Source organism: Ovis canadensis, chromosome 19 (assembly GCF_042477335.2).
Source record: "Ovis canadensis isolate MfBH-ARS-UI-01 breed Bighorn chromosome 19, ARS-UI_OviCan_v2, whole genome shotgun sequence".
NCBI lineage: Eukaryota > Metazoa > Chordata > Mammalia > Artiodactyla > Bovidae > Ovis > Ovis canadensis.
Window position 1 is genome coordinate 66,199,439 of NC_091263.1, and position 20,017 is coordinate 66,219,455.

The window sequence follows — 20,017 nt, forward strand, 5'->3', positions numbered from 1 at the left end:
ATACTAAGACACTACTGATAATGTGGTTATATATATATTTTTAAAGTCCTTATTTGTTATAGCTACATTGTGATATATTTAGGAGTGATATGTCACATTATTTGGGATTTGTTTTAAATAATTCAGCAATAAAAGAAAAAAGCTATACAGAGAAAAGGAAGGATAAATCAAGTGTAGCAAAACAGTACAAAGCCTGAAATGGATCCAATATGATCCAAAGTTTCCATGTAAAAGACTAATTTATTAATAACTTGAGGTAATATACTTCTCAGAATCAATGAAATGCATGAGTGTAATGACAGAGAAGAAGACCACCAGGTGAAACAAGATAAAAACAAGAGCAAACTACACTGGCTGCCGCTGCTGCTGCTAAGTTGCTTCAGTCGTGTCCAACTCTGTGCGACCCCATAGACGGCAGCCCGCCAGGCTGCCCCATCCCTGGGATTCTCCAGGCAAGAACACTGGAGTGGGTTGCCATTGCCTTCTCCAATGCATGAAAGTGAAAAGTGAAAGTGAAGTTGCTCAGTCGTGTCTGACCCCATGGACTGCAGCCTACCAGGCTCCTCCATCCATAGAATTTTCCAGGCAAGAGTACTGGAGTGGGGTGCCATTGCCTTCTCCAACTACACTGGCTAGCTGAATGCAAATTTCAGTGGGTGAGTCTCCACTGAGACAGATGGAGAAACTAGGTGAGAAGCTAAATGGAGTGAAGTGGAGCCAATTTAAACTGATGAAAGCAGTTCAAAACAGATACAAGCAGAAAAGAATAGAACAAAGCAGAAGTATTTAATTCCTAGCTATGCCAAATAGAGAAAAACCTCAAGAAAGCTTCTGACAGAAACTGATGTTCAACTGCGAAAATAGCAGTCTTAAGAGCTCAGGAATATCCAGAATAATTTTGTATCTACCAATGGAGGCAGTTTCAAGTTTTCAATACATGAACAAAAATATGATTTATGATATCAAATAACTTTGCTGTTGTTTAGTTGCTAAGTCTGACTCTTTTGTGACCCTGTAGACCATAGAACTTATAAACCACAAAACTCGTGACTTCCCTGGTGGTCCAGGGGTTAAGAATCCGCCTTGCAATGCAGATTCAATCCCTGGTCAGGGAACTAAGATCTCACCTGCCGTGGAGCAACTAAGCCTGCGTGCTGCAACAAAAACCCAGTGCAGCTAAAGTAAAATAATAATAGTAAAAAGAATCAGTTAAAACACGACACGGAACTGAGAGATTTAATTACACTTTAAGATTTTTTTACTTGTAGGACTCAGAGGGGCCTCTTTTAATATTTTCTTCTCCTCCTTGCTCTCTGTACTCTGATCACGCTGGCCTCCTTACTTTCCTATCTCTGCACTGGTTGTTTCCCTGCCCAGAAGACTCTCCCGCCACACCCACATGTATACCTTCCTTACCTCTTTCAAGCTTCTGCTCACACATAGTTCCTCACAGAAGCCAACCCTGATCACCCAACTCTGCCTCTACACCCTGGCACTCTGGATCCCCCTTATTCTCCTCTACTTATATATTTGTACATATTCTACTTAGTATAATGTCCCCCCTCCCTCGTGATCCAGGTCAATCATAGGTTGGTAATATCTACACTTTTTATTGCAGAGGAAGAAGGATGAATGGCTGGATGGATGGAATGAAGGACAACCTAATCGTAGTATGTGGCATATATCTCATTTCAAGTCAATGAGAAAACAATGCCTCTTTAATAATTGGTGGGCACAAACTACAAACTACATGGCAGTTCAGCATATATTAAAATTGCAAACGTGGCTTCTAAAACCATTAGAAGCTTCTTTACTTTGGTACCACCAGGCATTTGGTCGTGACAGATACGTCCTCCTGCCATCTCACATTCTCAGGTCACCATCGGGTCCTTCGTTTTCTCTCTACAGCACAACCCAACCCAGGAAGGTGCCTGGTGGCTAAGGAAGAGGGGCTGAAAAAGCCATTCTGCAGGAACCTCCAACAGAAACATTAACTGTGGTAGACCAGACCCCCTCAGACAAGACAGGGTAAGAATGCCCTCCAGACACATCAGCTCTTCTAGGAAGCATCCCCAAGAGCCCAGGAAGGCTCTGTCAGATGCAGAAATATCCCTTCTCCCAGGGCAGCGCTATCCAAGAGCAATATAGGAGCTACGGTGCCAACCACATACGTAATTTTAAATTTCCTGGACTTCCCCGGTGGTCCCAGAGGTAAGACTCTGTGCTTCCGCTGCAGGGGACACAGGTTCCATCCCTGGTCTGGGAACTAAGATTCCTGACTCCCGTATGCCACATGGCACCACTGGGGAAAAAAATTCCATAGCAGCCATCTCAAATAGTGTTTTACAAGGTGAAATTAATTATATGGGCTTCCCTGGTAGCTCAGAAGGTGAAGAATCTGGCTGCAATGTGGGAGACCTGGGTTCTATCCTTGGGTTGGGAAGATCCCGTGAAGAATGTAATGGCAACCCACTCCAGTATTCTTGCCTGGAGAAATTACGTGGACAGAGAAGCCTGGGGGACTAAAGAGTCCATGAGGTCCCAAAGAGTCGGACAACACTGAGTGACTAACTTCACTTCTTCAACCCAGCATAGCTAAGATATTATCATTTCAACATATATGCAATGTTAAGTGGTTATCAATAGTTCAGATTCATCCCCCACCCCTCGTTATCTCTTTGATATTAGATGTGTTTTGCACACCTACAGCACATTTCAAAAGATGTTAAAAAGACAGTTAAAGCGAAATGTAGTCTCAGCAAAATAATAACTTTGTGTCGGGAACTTTCCCTGTGGCTCAGCTGTAAAGAACCTGCCTCCAATGCAGGAGTCACAGGTTTGACCCCTGAGTAGGGAAGATTCCCTGGAGAAGGAAATGGTAACCCACTCCAGTACTCTTGCTGGGAGATCTCATAGAGAGAGGAGCCTGATGGGGTATAGTCCATGGGGTCGCAAGTCAGATGCGACTTAGCAACTGAACAACAACCTGTGTCTGATGAAAAACAAGTTCTAGACTTCTTCATCATTCAGTTAGATATTAATTAACAGGATGTAAGAAAAATATTTATTTCTGCTTTATTGACTATGCCAAAGCCTTTGACTGTGTGGATCACAATAAACTGTGGAAAATTCTGAAAGAGATGGGAATACCAGACGACCTGACCTGCCTCTTGAGAAATTGTATGCAGGTCAGGAAGCAACAGTTAGAACTGGACATGGAACAACAGACTGGTTCCAAATAGGAAAAGGAGTATGTCAAGCCTGTATATTGTCACCCTGCTTATTTAACTTATTTGCAGAGTACATCATGAGAAACGCTGGGCTGGAAGAAGTGCAAGCTGGAATCAAGATTGCTGGGAAAAATATCAATAACCTCCGATATGCAGATGACACCACCCTTATGGCAGAAAGCGAAGAGGAACTAAAAAGCCTCTTGATGAAAGTGAAAGAGGAGAGTGAAAAAGTTGACTTAAAGCTCAACATTCAGAAAATGAAGATCATGGCATCTGGTCCCATCACTTCATGGGAAATAGATGGGGAAACAGTGGAAACAGTGTCAGACTTTATTTTGGGGGGCTCCAAAATCACTGCAGATGGTGATTGCAGCCATGCAATTAAAAGACGCTTACTCCTTGGAAGGAAAGTTATGACCAACCTAGATAGCATATTGAAAAGCAGAGACATTACTTTGCCAACAAAGGTCCGTCTAGTCAAGGCTATGGTTTTTCCTGTGGTCATGTATGGATGTGAGAGTTGGACTGTGAATAAAGCTGAGTGCCGGAGAATTGATGCTTTTGAACTGTGGTGTTGGAGAAGACTTTTGAGAGTCCCTTGGACTGCAAGGAGATCTAACCAATCCATTCTGAAGGAGATCAACCCTGGGATTTCTTTGGAAGGAATGATGCTAAAGCTGAAACTCCAGTACTTTGGCCACCTCATGCGAAGAGCTGACTCACTGGAAAAGACTCCGATGCTGGGAGGGATTGGGGGCAGGAGGAGAAGGGGACGACAGAGGATGAGATGGCTGGATGGCATCATGGACTCAACGGACGTGTCTGAGTGAACTCCGGGAGTTGGTGATGGACAGGGAGGCCTGGCGTGCTGCGACTCATGGGGTCGCAAAGAGTCGGACGCGACTGAGCGACTGAACTGAACTGAAGAAGTTCTTCAGTAGCACTCGCCACAATTCAAGCGCTCAATTTTCGCCGCCAGCGGATTTGCCGCGGAGTGGACGGCGCAGACCGGACCCCCGCGGCGGAAGGCGAGGCCGGGGACTCTGGGGAGGTAGCTATAAACCACAAGAACAGGGTTCTGGACAACGAGGGAGGGAACGCCGCCCCACCCAAAAGGAAGGCAAGCAGTTGGGAGGGGTGGTCGCATCCTCAGCGCGCCTCTCCACAACTCCTTAGGGAATCAGCCCCGCGACATCCAGGCCCACGCCAGGCCTGCGCCTGAGGTCCGAACACCCGAGGAGGGGGTGCGGGGGGACGGCCGCTCTCTTCCTTCCCTAGCACTTGGCCAGCTGGTCCACCTCACAGTTCACGGGCAAGCCCAGGAACTGCTCCCTCGAGGTCCGCATCTGCTACCGGCTGGGCTACGCGGCAGCATCAAAGTTACCAGCAGTTCCATCCAGCTGCTAAAAGATAGCGCTGCCCTGCCCTAGCAACGAACAAAGCAAAGCAAGGACGTGCGTATGCAGGAAGTGCGTCACGGCGCGGCGCGCAGCCTGCCGGGAAGCGTAGTTTGGGGCCAGAATGCGACTCTAGTGGAACGGATGAGGACTGTCCTAGCGCGTTGACCTGCTCACTTCTCTTCTAGCACGTTTTTTTGTTTTTACCACCAGTACCCACAAGCAAAACATAGTGTTGTTTCCACGCTTTTAGACATTATATAAGTAGCCTTTTAACACATTTACTAGCTCCTTTTGCACAGTTTTTGTTTTGTTTTGAATGATACACGGTAATCCATTTATTTGTGTTCACTGCTGTTTGGTATCTATTGAAGAAACAGACCAATACTCCAATTGGATATTATCATATATGTCTCCCTGCACACCCATGGAGAGTTTCTCTAAGTAGCGGTTCACAAACTTTTTGCTGTAATAATCCTTTCACACTCTTTAAATATTTTTTCCAGTTTCATTTGAGATATAATCGACAAACAGCATTACAAATTTCAAGTGTACAGCATAACGAATTGACTTACCTATATTGTGAAATGAGTACCACAGTAAGTTTCCTTAACATCCATCATCTCAAAGAGATACAAAAAACAAATGAGGTCTTCTCCTTGTGATGAGAACACTTGGGCTCTACTCTCTTAACTTTCAAATATACCATACATCCATGTTAGCTATGGTCGTCATTACATCCCTGTACCCGCATACCCTCCAGAAAGGGGGACTCCCTCACCCATCCGGGAGTTAATAGAAGTGATCTCTGTCTGTCTGTCTCTCTCTCTCTCACCCACGCATACACTCAAGAGGACTCTCGGAGTTAAGGACCTGGTCCTGGTAAGACTGAGAGGGAAGAGAAGTGAATTTGAATGTTAGATGAAGTTGTTTTTAGAAGAATTTATTTTTCAGAGTCCAGAAGTCTGAGCCAGGATAACCTGATCCTTAGGACTTCATCCCCTGAAGATATCTTTGATTCTGTCACCAATTCTCTCTGCTTTTTCGAGGATTTTCTGCCCACCTCTTTGGAGTGAGTCCCGCAGCCGGCCGAATAGCCCCACATTCTGAATCTGTGAACCAGGAGGAAATAGTTGCTTTGTCAGATTGGCTCAACATTAAAACCAGACCCCTTGTCACTTGAACACTCCAATTCCGGGGCCACGTCAGGAAGCTTGGAGCCCCAGTTTACCTCCCATATGATGTTTGGAGCCTATGGTTAAATCACCACACCACAGATAGATAAGCAAGCCAAGGTCCCTTAGGTGACAGGGGGCTTCCTAGGGTCACAAGCCCATCCCAACAAAGCTGGAAGGGAACCAGGAGTTGAGAGCTCATGACTCGAGTCAATGAGTCTCAAACTTCAGCATCGGCAGAAGCCCCTGGAGGCTTTGTGAAAATACAAAAGGCTGCCCCCCATCCAGGAGTCTGATTCAGGGGATCTGAGTGGGGCTGAGAATGTGCCTCTATGTCAGTTCCCAGTTGGGGACCTCAGTAGGGAACCACTGCTCTAAGGGACACAGAGCCAGGACTGGACACCTGGGGCTCTGGGGAGGGAGGGGCCAGGGTGGGAGAACCTTTCTCTGCCCTGGATGGGGCAGCGGGTCATTGGGCCAAAGGAAGTTCCACAACCCACCCCTCTAGCAATCCTCGCAGTACAAAAGGGGCCACTTACGTCTTTACAGGTGATGTCGAAGTCACCCCTGATCCAGTACCGAGTGACTGTCCCCACACACTGTTTCACCAGCTGGAAAAGGCTTGAAGTCAAACTAGAAACTCCAGACAATATCTCCCAGCCACACCCCACCTCACCCCAGGGACTGCAGTTCTTTCCCAGAAGCCCCCTGTTCAGCTCCCTGAAAAGCATTGATCCCAGCCCTCAGTCTCACCCCATTCTTCCTGAAGTCACACTGCTCCACGGGCTGCTGGCTCGTCCTGGGGCACACAGTCTCCTTCACCTTGAAGCTCACAGGCTTTCGAGCTCCCCGGTCCTCCGCCTGGTCAACGATCAAAGTGGGGAGACTGGGTTCGGGCTCATGTGTCCTTCTCTGATCTGTCTCCCTGCCCCCCACCCGGACGGCAGCCTCTCCAGCCCCCTGTGTCCAGCCCTGGGCTTGGTGCTGGGAGCACAGGGGAGGGCACAGAGCCCTTGCCCGGCCTCACGGGCACACAGAGAGCAGGAGCGGCCCTCACAGCAGCGCTGCTGGAAGTGCCTCCCCTCAGAGGGGCCCAGGGAGGTCAGGGCCGCCTGCAGGAAGAGCCCTTGTCACTGGAGCCTCCAGGCTGACAGAGGCCCTCCTGGCAGGGAGACACCGAGGAGCAGGGGGGACATTAGCAGGGAAGTCACCTCACAGAGCCTGTGACCTCTCCATCCCTGGAGCTCCCAGAAGTCCAGGGAGCCTGAGCCAGGTGTGCAGGGTGCCTGTTCCACAGCAGAGATGCTAAGGCAGGAAGCCTGGTTCTGGGACATGACCCAGGTCTGGGAAGGTTAACCCACCTAGAGGGAAAAGTGCCTTCCTGACAGGAGGACCAGCCTGAGCGAAGGGGCGACAGTGTGGCCAAAGATGTCAGGAGACAGATCCCCTTCCCAGGCCCCTCCCCAACTCACATCCTGCTCAGGAGGTGGGTCTAGCTCCAGGAGGCGGTAGAGATTAGCTTCTGCAGACCTCTCATTGAACTGATCCACAGCACGAAGCACGGCCTCCCTGTAGCTGAATGACCGGGTGCTGGCCGAGGGCAGCACTAGTCCCAGCAGCAGGAGACGCAGTGACCACCGTCCCAGCGAGAGGCCAGCCCTCTGGGTCTCCATGGTCCCTAAACTGCCTCCTCCCAGCCCAAGGGACCCTCCTTTTATGCTCAACCTGAGCCCTGATGCAAAGGCTCAACCGGGAGTCTTCCTGACCTGCCCCATCCCTGCCCTCCTCCCGGGGTGTGAGGTGGACTTGCCTAATCCCTGCGGTTGCTTCATGGGATTGCTAGGCAGTGGGCAGGGAGGCCCCTGTGCAAGGTGAAGAAAGGGTTTCTCCATCTCCCTGACAATATCTCGGCCTCTCCTGGGGTCCATGGGAAGTGTCACAGGCAGGCTTGCCCAAGAGGATTGAGTACTCCAGGAGGCGGAAGGGCCAGGCACTGTCTACATCTCCTTGGCTTCCCCTCTACGGTCTCTCAGGATTCAGGATAAAAAAGTGTATTGCGCACTCAACCTTCAGCTCTCAGTACTGCCTAACACCCAATAGGGAGTCATTTAATGATGCTTGACAGTACTACTCACAACTTAAGACTTACACACACAGCTAGTCCTTAGGCAGACACAAAACCCACACTATCTATTTCTCTGTGCCCGGGCCTCAGAGAGTGAGTCTCATTTCTCCCCTCTCCTGGATTCCTCTTCATTCCTTTTATCTAATAATGTCTTGTCCTCAGACCCCACAAACCATGGCCTATTGTCCTGGCCACTCCCCAAAAGAGCCTGAGGAAGTGTTACCTACACCACCTCCAACAGTTCTTTGCTGGCTTACATTCAAGCCCATCACAGGCTGAGCAGCCCTCCCTAGATCCAGAGGCCACACTCAAGACTTGTCTTATCGCCACAGGTTCTGGGGAGCCCCTGTCCTCCTGAACTTGCCCCTGACAAATTCTCTCTTGCTGTGCCCTCCTGGGTACCCTCCTTCCTGGGGGTTCCTGCTAACTCTCCTCCAAGGACTCTCCTCTTAGGAGGCATGGCTGGCTCAGAATCATCCAGGCTGCTTCTCCTCCCAGTCCTCACACGTTTCTGGGGACAGCCCTTCTCAAGATACCAGTGTCCATCACACACATACTGGACTTTGTCACTGGTTTCAAGACTGCCATGAAAAGCCTGCTTGTCTGCACAGGTCTAGGGGCTGGGAGCTGCTGCAGGCGCCCTGAGCTGGAAGCCTGGGAGCCCCACCTGCTCCTTCTTCCTCCTGAGGATACTCCCCTGACCTCCCAGCACCCCTGCACTGGGCCTACCCCGTCTTCTCTCCTCTCAGTGAACCACAACCTCCAGACTCCACCTTCCTCGAATACCAGCTTCTCCCTGACCACTGTTCACCCTCCATGCTATTTTCTAGGGCTCCAACACACTGCCCATTTGACCGTTTCACCCCCTGCCTCCCAACCCTACAAGCCCCCGCCCTGGCATCAGGGCCTAGACGGTTGCTATTCTTAGTTTTCCTCACCCCAGACTTGCGGGCCTTGGGTGTCAGGCTGTCCCACCCACCCAAATCCCTCAGGCCACTCAGAGCCTCCTGCTCCTCCCCACATCTCGGCCCCTGATATCTCTCTGCTTGCCCTGCTTTACGTCCTTGGGAAGCCTTCAGGCATCTGCAGGCACAGAAGGCACCTCCTCCTCTTTTCTGACATAGGACGTCAGTCTTCAGGACATCCCTTCTAATTTGACCCCCAAGTGACTCCATGTCCAGTCATCTGGACAAGTCACCAAGTAGAGTGGCCAGCGCTGGGGTGTGGAGGGAGTACAACCGGGAGAGATAATAAGCCAAAATATTAAAGGGGCCCAGAGGCCGTGAAGCAAATTCTAATCCAGTTTCCCTCGGGATGGCCACGTGACTGCAGCTCAGGGGTAGCTCATGGCCTCTGTGGGCCTCTGGGACTGGGGACAATTGTCTGGGACACCACGGAAGATGGCAGCTCGGATGGATGGTGGTGGTTACACACTCAGCCTTGGAGAGGAACGAGAGGTGGGCTTCTGTGCACCCTGCTTTCCTTCTCCAGGTTTGACCCTGGACTGTGGTCAAGTTGTATCCTTTTCCCAAATCAAAGGCTGAAAGCGGCTTGATTACAATAGAGCATAATCAGCAATACACGTAGTGACTGGTTCTGGTAACCCTGAAATCCTCTCTGTGCTCTCCTGCCTCTGGGCCCTTCACTGTTACACTCTTCAGACTGAAGCCCTCTTCCCCCGCCCTTCCCTGATCCTTAGGAGGGCCCACTTCCGGGTCCTCAGGCTGCACTTCCAGTGATGTGAGAGGTGAAAGCATCCGGCTTTCCTGGTTTAGTCCTCACTGCCTGTCGGAACTGAGGTCTGCTCAGGAAAGACATCACGGTCCTCATCTTAAAGTGGTTGCCCCCGCCTCCGCACCGGGTCCTTCAGAAATCCGCATGCACCTTTTCCCCAGCCAACTCAGGTATGAGCCCTGATCCTGCATCGCCCCCTCCTCTGCTCCTTCCAGCCAGCGTCATGTCCATGAGACTCATGGGCCTTGCACCTGCACTCTGAGCCCTGAGACTCAACTGCGTCTCTCTAAGTGCTTCACAAGGTGAGAAGCGTGGCCCTCGTGGACTGTCAGCTCCATGAGAGCAGGAGCAGCGTTCCCACCCGCACTGCACACACAGCAGGTCTCCTTAGGTCCCACTGGGTGTTGGAGGAGAAGGGCAGGGCTGGGTGAAGGGCTCGGGAGGCGCCCAAGGATGGAGACGCTGTCCTGGAGCTCCTGAGGCTCCTGCCTCCCTCGTGGGTGGAACAGGGGCCTCACCCTTCTCCGTGTTCACAGGAGTGATCTCACACACACATACACTCAAGGACACACACACACTCAAGGACACACACACAGACACATAGACACACACACAAGACATGGAATTGGTCAAGATTGTTTCTTGGTAACTGTGAGGAGGGGAGACAATGAAATTGAGACCTGGAGGATATCATGTCACAAGAGTTTATTTTTCAGATCCAGTAGCTTGAGGCCGAGTAAGAAAACCCTTAGGACTCTTTGCTGGCTTGTGACAGAAATCTACAAGAGCTGATTATCTGCAAACCCTTATAAGTACGAAGTGACATATTCGGGCTGCCTGTGGTGGTGCCCACGGTTGCTTTGTAATCCTGATGCTCTGGTGCTGTGAAACAAGAAAAACACAGGTTGCTTGCTGGTACTGCATCACCATCAAGCCAAGATCCCTCCCCACCTGGCCCTTCCTTTTTCAGGGTCACACACAGGATCCTCGGGGCACAAGTTCCCCTCTGGCTGTGATAGTTGGAACATGAGATGGAATCCCCACACTCACAAAGAGATGAAGAGACTGAGGGAAGACAAGGGCTTCCCAGAGTCACAAGCCCATCCCAGCAAAGCTGGAAGGGAGCAGAGGCTGAGGGCTCGTGACTCTCAAAACTTTAGCACGGTCAGAATCCCTGGTATTCCTGGGAAAAGACCAATGGTCAGACCCCACCCCAGAGTCCAACTCAGGTGGTCTGAGTGGGGCTGCGAATCTGCCTTGCTGACAAGTTCTCTGGGTGGGGACCCCAGGAGAACCACTGCTCTAGGGACACACAGCCAGGACTGGAGACCTGGGGCTCGGGGAGGAAAGGGGCAGATAGGAGGGCCTTTCTCTGCCCTGGATGGGGCAGTGGGTCGTTGGTCCAAAGGAAGTTCCACAACCCCCCCCCCCACCCCCACAGCAGTTCCCACAGTACAGAAGGGGCCACTTACATTATTACAGGTGATGTCGAAGTTCCCCCTGACCTGGTCCAGGGTGACTGTCCCCTCACACCGTTTCAGCAGCTGGAAGGGCAGGCTCAAGGTCAAATGGAACCACCCACCCCCAGGCCATAAGCTCCCAGGCTCACACCAGGGGCCGGGAACCTTGCTCGAAGCCCGCTGTTCAGCAGTCTGGCAAGCAGCCTCCCGCGCCCCCAGCCCCAGGCTCACCCCATTCTCCTTGAAGTCACACTGCTCCGGGGGTTGCTGGGTGGTCCTGGGACACACGGTCTCCTTCACCCTGAAGCTCACCCGCTTCGGGCTGTCCGGGTCTTCATCCTGCTGGAGGATCGGAGTGGGGAGACTGGGCTCGGGCTCAGGCTTCCTTCTCTGCTCTGTGTCCCTGCTCCCCCACACAGAGGGTCCCTTCCCCAGCCCCCTCCCTGGCTCACATCCTGAGGAGGCTGGTCCAGCTCGAGAAGACGGTAAATGTTGGGTTCTGAGGACTGCTCATTGAGCTGATCCACAGCACGAAGCACGGCCTCCCTGTAGCTGAGGACCTGGGCGCTGGCCGAGGGCAGCGCTAATCCCAGCAGCAGGAGCCACAGCGAACAGCGCCCCAGGGAGAGGCTGGCCCTCTGGGTCTCCATGGTGCCCAGTCTGCCTCCTCCCAGCCCGAGGGACCCTCCTTTTATGCTCAGCCTGGGCCTGATGCAAAGACTCAACGTGAGGCGCCCCATCCCTGGCCTCCTCCCAGGGTGCGAGGTGGACTTGCCTCAGGCTTTGCTGTTGCTTCAGGGGATTTCTGGGCAGTCGGCAGGGAGGCCCCTGTGCAAGGTGAAGAAAGGGTTTCCCCATCTCCCTGACAATATCTCGGCCTTTCCTGGGGTCCTAGGGAAGTGTCAGGATTTCTCAAAGGGGTTGAGTCGTCCAGGAGAGGGAGGGACCAGGCACTGTCTACATCCCTTCTGAGTCCACACCAGGGGCCCCTCATGATCCGGGGTAAAGGTGTGTATTCAGCAGTCAGCCTCCACCTCTTGGCACTGCCTGGAACCCAGTAGAGAGTCACTTAACATTTGGTGCGTGGATGACAGTGCCGCATCTCAAGATGTACACACCAGCCAGTCCCTAGGGAGACACAAGGCCCACACCAGCCTTTTCTCAGTGCCCGTGCCTCAGACAGTGAGCTCCATTTGTCCCCTCTCCTGGATTCCTCTGCATTGCTTTTCTCAGTTTAAAAATGTCCTGACCTTAGACCCCACTAAACATGGCCTATTGTCCTGGCCCTACTCCTGCAGAGCTTGAGGAAAGGGTATCTACACCACCTACACCAATTATTTGCAGGCTCTCATTCAAGCCCATCACAGGCTGAGCAGCCCTCCCTAGATTCAGAGGCCACACTCAAGCCTTGTCTTATCTGTCCTCCTGAACTTGCCCCTGACCAATTCTCCCCATCCCTGCTCTCCTGGGTCCCCGCCTCCTCCCTGGGGGCTCCTGCTGACTCTCCTCCAGGGAGTCTCCTCTTAGGAGGCAGGGCTGGCTCAGGAGCATCCTGGCTGCTTCTCCTCCCCGTCCTCACACGTTTCTGGGGACGGCCCTTCTCAAGACACCAGTGCCCATCACACACATACTGGGCTTTGCCTCTGGGTTCAAGACTCCCATGAAGAGCCTGGTGGTCCACATTGGGCTACTGGCTGGGTGCTGCCGCAGGAGCCCTGAGCTGGAAGCCTGGGAGCCCCACCTGCTCCTTCTTCCTCCTGAGGACACTCCCCTGACCTCCCAGCTCCCATGCCCTGGGCCTACCCTGTCTTCTCTCCTCTCAGTGCAGCCACAACGTGTAGACTCCACCTTCCCCAAAAGCCAGGTTCTACCTGACCACTGTCCACCCTCCACGCCATTTTCTAGGGCTCCAACACACTACCCATTTGATCATTTTACCCCCTGATTCCGGAGCCCACACTGCCCGCTACCTGGCATTAGTGCATAGACATTTGCTGCCCTTAGTTTTCGTCACCCCAGACTTTTGGGCCTCGGGTGCCAGGCTGCCCCAGCCAGCCCATCCCATCAGGCCCCATGGAGCCTCTTGCTCCTTCTTTCTCCTGAGGACACTCCCCTGACCTCCCAGCACCCCTACCCTGGGCCTACCCCGTCTTCTCTCCTCTCAGTGAACCACAACCTCCAGACTCCACCTTTCTCGAATACCAGCTTCTCCCTGACCACTGTTCACCCTCCATGCTATTTTCTAGGGCTCCAACACACTGCCCATTTGACCGTTTCACCCCCTGCCTCCCAACCCTACAAGCCCCCGCCCTGGCATCAGGGCCTAGATGGTTGTTATTCTCAGTTTTCCTCACCCCAGACTTGCGGGCCTCGGGTGTCAGGCTATCCCACCCACCCAAATCCCTCAGGCCACTCAGAGCCTCCTGCTCCTCCCCACATCTCGGCCCCTGATATCTCTCTGCTTGCCCTGCTTTACGTCCTTGGGAAGCCTTCAGGCATCTGCAGGCACAGAAGGCACCTCCTCCTCTTTTCTGACATAGGACGTCAGTCTTCAGGACATCCCTTCTAATTTGACCCCCAAGTGACTCCATGTCCAGTCATCTGGACAAGTCACCAAGTAGAGTGGCCAGCGCTGGGGTGTGGAGGGAGTACAACCGGGAGAGATAATAAGCCAAAATATTAAAGGGGCCCAGAGGCCGTGAAGCAAATTCTAATCCAGTTTCCCTCGGGATGGCCACGTGACTGCAGCTCAGGGGTAGCTCATGGCCTCTGTGGGCCTCTGGGACTGGGGACAATTGTCTGGGACACCACGGAAGATGGCAGCTCGGATGGATGGTGGTGGTTACACACTCAGCCTTGGAGAGGAACGAGAGGTGGGCTTCTGTGCACCCTGCTTTCCTTCTCCAGGTTTGACCCTGGACTGTGGTCAAGTTGTATCCTTTTCCCAAATCAAAGGCTGAAAGCGGCTTGATTACAATAGAGCATAATCAGCAATACACGTAGTGACTGGTTCTGGTAACCCTGAAATCCTCTCTGTGCTCTCCTGCCTCTGGGCCCTTCACTGTTACACTCTTCAGACTGAAGCCCTCTTCCCCCGCCCTTCCCTGATCCTTAGGAGGGCCCACTTCCGGGTCCTCAGGCTGCACTTCCAGTGATGTGAGAGGTGAAAGCATCCGGCTTTCCTGGTTTAGTCCTCACTGCCTGTCGGAACTGAGGTCTGCTCAGGAAAGACATCACGGTCCTCATCTTAAAGTGGTTGCCCCCGCCTCCGCACCGGGTCCTTCAGAAATCCGCATGCACCTTTTCCCCAGCCAACTCAGGTATGAGCCCTGATCCTGCATCGCCCCCTCCTCTGCTCCTTCCAGCCAGCGTCATGTCCATGAGACTCATGGGCCTTGCACCTGCACTCTGAGCCCTGAGACTCAACTGCGTCTCTCTAAGTGCTTCACAAGGTGAGAAGCGTGGCCCTCGTGGACTGTCAGCTCCATGAGAGCAGGAGCAGCGTTCCCACCCGCACTGCACACACAGCAGGTCTCCTTAGGTCCCACTGGGTGTTGGAGGAGAAGGGCAGGGCTGGGTGAAGGGCTCGGGAGGCGCCCAAGGATGGAGACGCTGTCCTGGAGCTCCTGAGGCTCCTGCCTCCCTCGTGGGTGGAACAGGGGCCTCACCCTTCTCCGTGTTCACAGGAGTGATCTCACACACACATACACTCAAGGACACACACACACTCAAGGACACACACACAGACACATAGACACACACACAAGACATGGAATTGGTCAAGATTGTTTCTTGGTAACTGTGAGGAGGGGAGACAATGAAATTGAGACCTGGAGGATATCATGTCACAAGAGTTTATTTTTCAGATCCAGTAGCTTGAGGCCGAGTAAGAAAACCCTTAGGACTCTTTGCTGGCTTGTGACAGAAATCTACAAGAGCTGATTATCTGCAAACCCTTATAAGTACGAAGTGACATATTCGGGCTGCCTGTGGTGGTGCCCACGGTTGCTTTGTAATCCTGATGCTCTGGTGCTGTGAAACAAGAAAAACACAGGTTGCTTGCTGGTACTGCATCACCATCAAGCCAAGATCCCTCCCCACCTGGCCCTTCCTTTTTCAGGGTCACACACAGGATCCTCGGGGCACAAGTTCCCCTCTGGCTGTGATAGTTGGAACATGAGATGGAATCCCCACACTCACAAAGAGATGAAGAGACTGAGGGAAGACAAGGGCTTCCCAGAGTCACAAGCCCATCCCAGCAAAGCTGGAAGGGAGCAGAGGCTGAGGGCTCGTGACTCTCAAAACTTTAGCACGGTCAGAATCCCTGGTATTCCTGGGAAAAGACCAATGGTCAGACCCCACCCCAGAGTCCAACTCAGGTGGTCTGAGTGGGGCTGCGAATCTGCCTTGCTGACAAGTTCTCTGGGTGGGGACCCCAGGAGAACCACTGCTCTAGGGACACACAGCCAGGACTGGAGACCTGGGGCTCGGGGAGGAAAGGGGCAGATAGGAGGGCCTTTCTCTGCCCTGGATGGGGCAGTGGGTCGTTGGTCCAAAGGAAGTTCCACAACCCCCCCCCCCACCCCCACAGCAGTTCCCACAGTACAGAAGGGGCCACTTACATTATTACAGGTGATGTCGAAGTTCCCCCTGACCTGGTCCAGGGTGACTGTCCCCTCACACCGTTTCAGCAGCTGGAAGGGCAGGCTCAAGGTCAAATGGAACCACCCACCCCCAGGCCATAAGCTCCCAGGCTCACACCAGGGGCCGGGAACCTTGCTCGAAGCCCGCTGTTCAGCAGTCTGGCAAGCAGCCTCCCGCGCCCCCAGCCCCAGGCTCACCCCATTCTCCTTGAAGTCACACTGCTCCGGGGGTTGCTGGGTGGTCCTGGGACACACGGTCTCCTTCACCCTGAAGCTCACCCGCTTCGGGCTGTCCGGGTCTTCATCCTGCTGGAGGATCGGAGTGGGGAGACTGGGCTCGGGCTCAGGCTTCCTTCTCTGCTCTGTGTCCCTGCTCCCCCACACAGAGGGTCCCTTCCCCAGCCCCCTCCCTGGCTCACATCCTGAGGAGGCTGGTCCAGCTCGAGAAGACGGTAAATGTTGGGTTCTGAGGACTGCTCATTGAGCTGATCCACAGCACGAAGCACGGCCTCCCTGTAGCTGAGGACCTGGGCGCTGGCCGAGGGCAGCGCTAGTCCCAGCTCAGGAGCCACAGCGAACAGCGCCCCAGGGAGAGGCTGGCCCTCTGGGTCTCCATGGTGCCCAGTCTGCCTCCTCCCAGCCCGAGGGACCCTCCTTTTATGCTCAGCCTGGGCCTGATGCAAAGACTCAACGTGAGGCGCCCCATCCCTGGCCTCCTCCCAGGGTGCGAGGTGGACTTGCCTCAGGCTTTGCTGTTGCTTCAGGGGATTTCTGGGCAGTCGGCAGGGAGGCCCCTGTGCAAGGTGAAGAAAGGGTTTCCCCATCTCCCTGACAATATCTCGGCCTTTCCTGGGGTCCTAGGGAAGTGTCAGGGTTTCTCAAAGGGGTTGAGTCGTCCAGGAGAGGGAGGGACCAGGCACTGTCTACATCCCTTCTGAGTCCACACCAGGGGCCCCTCATGATCCGGGGTAAAGGTGTGTATTCAGCAGTCAGCCTCCACCTCTTGGCACTGCCTGGAACCCAGTAGAGAGTCACTTAACATTTGGCGCGTGGATGACAGTGCCGCATCTCAAGATGTACACACCAGCCAGTCCCTAGGTAGATACAAGGCCCACATCATCATCTCTTTGTCCAGCCCTCAGACAGTGAGTTCCATTTGTCCCCTCTCCTGGATTCCTCTGCATTGCTTTTCTCAGTCTAAAAATGTCCTCTCCCCAGAACCCACCAAACCTGGCCTATTGCTTTGACTGCCTCTCATCTGGCCTGAGAAATGGTCATCTGCACACTTCTTTGCTCTGTTTCACACTCAGGCCATCACAGGCTGGACAGCCCTCCCTAAGTACAGGGGCCACACTCAAGCCTTATCTGTATCTTCACGGGCTGTAGAGTACATCTGTCCTCCAAACACTGATTCTCCCCTGCCGCTTCTCTCCTGGGTCCCCTCCTCCTCTGTGGGTTCTACTGAATCTCCTCCAGGGAGTCTCCTCTTAGGAGGCAAGGCTGGCTCGGGTGCATCTGGGCTGCTTCTCCTCCCAGTTCTCACAGGTTCCAGGGGCTGTCCCTTCCCTTTTCAAGACACAAGTTCTCATTCACACACATCACTGGTCTGTGTCTGGGTTCAAGACTTCCATGAACACCCTGGTTGTCCACACTGGGCTGTTGTCTGGGTGCTGCCACAGGAGCCCTGAGCTGGAAGCCTGGGGGCCCCACCTGCTCCTTCTTCCTCCTGAGGACACTCCTAGACCTCCCACCACCCCTGCCCTGGTCCTACCCCATCTTCTTTCCTCCAAGGGGGAGCCGGAATGCCCAAAGTCCTCCTCTGTGTTCCTGGCTCTTCCCTGACCACTGTCTGCCCTCCATACTATAGTTAGGGGGCTCCTGCAAATCACTGATTTGGGCATTTCACTCGCCTCCTTGAGCCAGGGGCATTAGGGTCTGGATGGTTGGGTCTCTTTATTGTCGTCACTCCCCACCCTACAGGCCTCAGGTTTCAGGTCCCAGGCCCCCCCTATCACTCAGGCCTGTCGGAGCCTCCAGCTCATCTCCCAACTGTGCCCCTTGTCCCCCTGCTTGCCCTGGCCTTCCTCCTTGGAAAGTCTTCCCTGACATCTAAGAACACTCAGAATCTCCTCCTCTTGGCTCTCACAGCCCTCAGAAAGTTTCTTCTCATTTGACTCATGTTCAGTCCTGTGGGTGAGACACCAGGCTTGAGGGCTGGTGCTGGGTGGTAGAGAGCACAGATGGAAGATACAAGCAGCCAAAGTGTTAGAAGAGCTCAGAGACCATGAAGCTAATTCTTATAAGGCTTCCCTTGGGATGGCCATGTGACTGGAGGCCAGGGGTAGCTCTTGGCATGTGTTGGCCTGTGGGACTCTGGGCAGTTGGCTGGGGCCCCTTGGAAACTGGCAGCTGGATGGATGGTGCTGGTTACACATTAGCCTTGGAGAGAGAAGGAGAGGTAGGCCTCTGTGCAACCTGGTTACACAGCCCAGGTTTTGCCCCAGTGGCCTCTTGGTCAAGCTGTATCCTTTTCCCAAGTCAAAGAGGGAAAGGGAGATGATTACAATAGAAAATAACTAGCAATACACATGGTTACTGGCTATTAAGTAAGCCTGAAACCCTCCCTTTGCTTTCTTGCCTCTGGGCCTTTGCATTGGCTCACACTTCAGACTGAAGTCCCCTCCCCTATCCTCCCTAATTCTGTGTAGGGTCCTCAGCGAGGTCCTTGATGGCATCTCCCATGGTGAGGAGCATGTCTTCCATGCCCTGAGCAACCAGCTTTTCTGGCTTAGTCCTCACAGCCTGTTAGGGCTGAGGTCTTCTCAGGAAAGACAGCACAGCCCTTGTCCCCAGCCAGCATGTCCCCGACTCTGCATCTGATCCTTGAGAAACCCGCGTGCACCCAACAAACTCAGGTAGGAGCCCTGATCCTGCATTGCCCCCTCCTTTGCTCCTCCCAGCCATCCTTCCTGTCCATGAGACTCTGGGGCAAGGAGAAGCAGAATCCAGTCCCAACCAGTGCCCCCAGACCTCTGGGAACACCCATCAGCTCTCTGTGTAGGTCAGTTGATGAGGAAAATGAGACCCACAGGTAAACCATTCAATCAAGGACCCCCCTTACTAGGAAATGGCAGACTCAGCAGGGTGACCCAAACCCTCCCTTAGGAAGGTGCTCTACCCTGAGACGAGCTTAAACCTCACCCCAAAAGCCCTGGAACTGGCGTTGCACCCCTGCTTTAGGACTAACTGCGGAGGGAGCTGGGCTTTCGTGTCCCTCACAGGCAGTCACTTACACAGGCCAAGTGCAGAGGAGACAGAGTACCCCAGCCATCTCCTGGGGAGGGGGCAGCTGTGAAGGCAGCTGTGAAGGGGGACCTGTGAGCCATTACCATCTACCTCCCACAGTCCCAACAGCTGGGGGTCCTCAGGGCAGCCGCCCAGTGACAGGATCTGAGCGAGACACTAACAATGCCTACTGCCCAGCGCCCCACCCAGAGATCAGCATCCCTCTGGCCCCCTCAACCAAAGGGGTCAAAACTGAACTGTCATCTCCCCCCACACACATCTCATACCTACACCCAGGCGCTGAGCAGCCCGGGACCGTGCGCTCACAACCCATGCTCACATGGTCCAGCCTGTCAGGGAACCAACTTGCCTCATCTTGTCTTCAGTAGCTCATCCCAGGCAGCCCCACACTCTCTCAGCCTCTAGAGAGGCTCTTCCCTCCTCTCGTGACCACTGCCCTGGCTTGATGCTCAAAGCCATTAATGGACGGATCTGATATTTGTTCTCTCAGGGGGTAAGAGGTCCAGGGATGGAACAGCAGACACTCAGAAGCCAATGCCCTTAGAAGGCACTGAGTAGGCCTGCAGACCTCCCTGCTAGGGACCACTTCAGCTCCCTGCTCTAGGATTCAGATGGAACCAGTGTAAGCATCTACCCCTTTCTGCTCTCAGTGGTTACCTGCGCATGCTGAGAGCCTCCTCCACAGCAAGGAACCTCAGGTCAATGCCAACGTAGAATATGAAAGGACGAGACTGGCCCGAGGCTACAGGTGGATGACCATGGGAGCAGGACGGGCCATCACGGGGAACGACTGAAAACAGAAGTGACCTGCACAGATGCCATGTCACCCTGATGGGTGGTCCGTCTCTCCGGTGGGGCTGGGATGTGCCAGCGGTGACGGGCCTAATGTGGAGCATTTGCCAGTTTCCATGGTGTAAAAATTTCCACCATGGCTGATTTCAAGC

The 20,017-nt window shown here is 53.5% G+C and overlaps 3 protein-coding genes across 4 annotated transcripts; all 3 read right to left on the reverse strand.

Moving 5' to 3' along the window:
- Positions 1-5,557: 5,557 nt before the first annotated feature.
- LOC138424136 (cathelicidin-7-like) lies at positions 5,558-7,578 on the reverse strand. The gene is made up of 4 exons (XM_069560439.1): positions 7,278-7,578; positions 6,559-6,666; positions 6,345-6,416; positions 5,558-5,742 (listed from the first exon to the last, which is right to left on the reverse strand). Exons 1-4 carry the CDS (start codon positions 7,476-7,478, stop codon positions 5,626-5,628), a joined length of 498 nt encoding a protein of 165 aa, XP_069416540.1. The 5' UTR covers positions 7,479-7,578; the 3' UTR covers positions 5,558-5,625.
- Positions 7,579-10,352: 2,774 nt separating this feature from the next.
- On the reverse strand, positions 10,353-11,897 carry LOC138424182 (cathelicidin-1-like). 2 transcript variants are annotated; one of them, XM_069560661.1, is made up of 4 exons: positions 11,577-11,897; positions 11,356-11,466; positions 11,137-11,208; positions 10,353-10,546 (listed from the first exon to the last, which is right to left on the reverse strand). In XM_069560661.1, the coding sequence occupies exons 1-4, from the start codon at positions 11,862-11,864 to the stop codon at positions 10,457-10,459; spliced, it is 561 nt and encodes a 186-aa protein (XP_069416762.1). In that variant the 5' UTR covers positions 11,865-11,897; the 3' UTR covers positions 10,353-10,456. The 2 variants fall into 2 exon arrangements, with proteins under 2 accessions (XP_069416762.1, XP_069416763.1); XM_069560662.1 differs by having other exon boundaries at positions 11,356-11,463; positions 11,577-11,867.
- A 3,065-nt stretch (positions 11,898-14,962) lies between these two features.
- LOC138424252 (cathelicidin-1-like) lies at positions 14,963-16,398 on the reverse strand. Its single transcript, XM_069560854.1, is given in 5 exon segments — positions 14,963-15,156; positions 15,747-15,818; positions 15,966-16,073; positions 16,187-16,329; positions 16,332-16,398. Coding segments are annotated over 5 exon segments (465 nt in total). The 5' UTR covers positions 16,384-16,398; the 3' UTR covers positions 14,963-15,066.
- Positions 16,399-20,017: the final 3,619 nt, after the last annotated feature.

What these genes read in the sequence shown, in the direction of transcription:
- LOC138424182 (XM_069560661.1), bottom strand. Translation starts at nt 11,864, where the DNA reads ATGGGGCGCCTCACGTTGAGTCTTTGCATCAGGCCCAGGCTGAGCATA. An exon ending in TGGACCAGCCTCCTCAGGAT is followed by an intron (nt 11,467 to 11,576) that starts GTGAGCCAGGGA and finishes CCGATCCTCCAG; the next exon opens with CAGGATGAAGACCCGGACAG. An exon ending in GTGACTTCAAGGAGAATGGG is followed by an intron (nt 11,209 to 11,355) that starts GTGAGCCTGGGG and finishes CTGCCCTTCCAG; the next exon opens with CTGCTGAAACGGTGTGAGGG.
- LOC138424136 (XM_069560439.1), bottom strand. Translation starts at nt 7,478, where the DNA reads ATGGAGACCCAGAGGGCTGGCCTCTCGCTGGGACGGTGGTCACTGCGT. An exon ending in ACCCACCTCCTGAGCAGGAT is followed by an intron (nt 6,667 to 7,277) that starts GTGAGTTGGGGA and finishes ATCGTTGACCAG; the next exon opens with GCGGAGGACCGGGGAGCTCG. An exon ending in GTGACTTCAGGAAGAATGGG is followed by an intron (nt 6,417 to 6,558) that starts GTGAGACTGAGG and finishes AGCCTTTTCCAG; the next exon opens with CTGGTGAAACAGTGTGTGGG.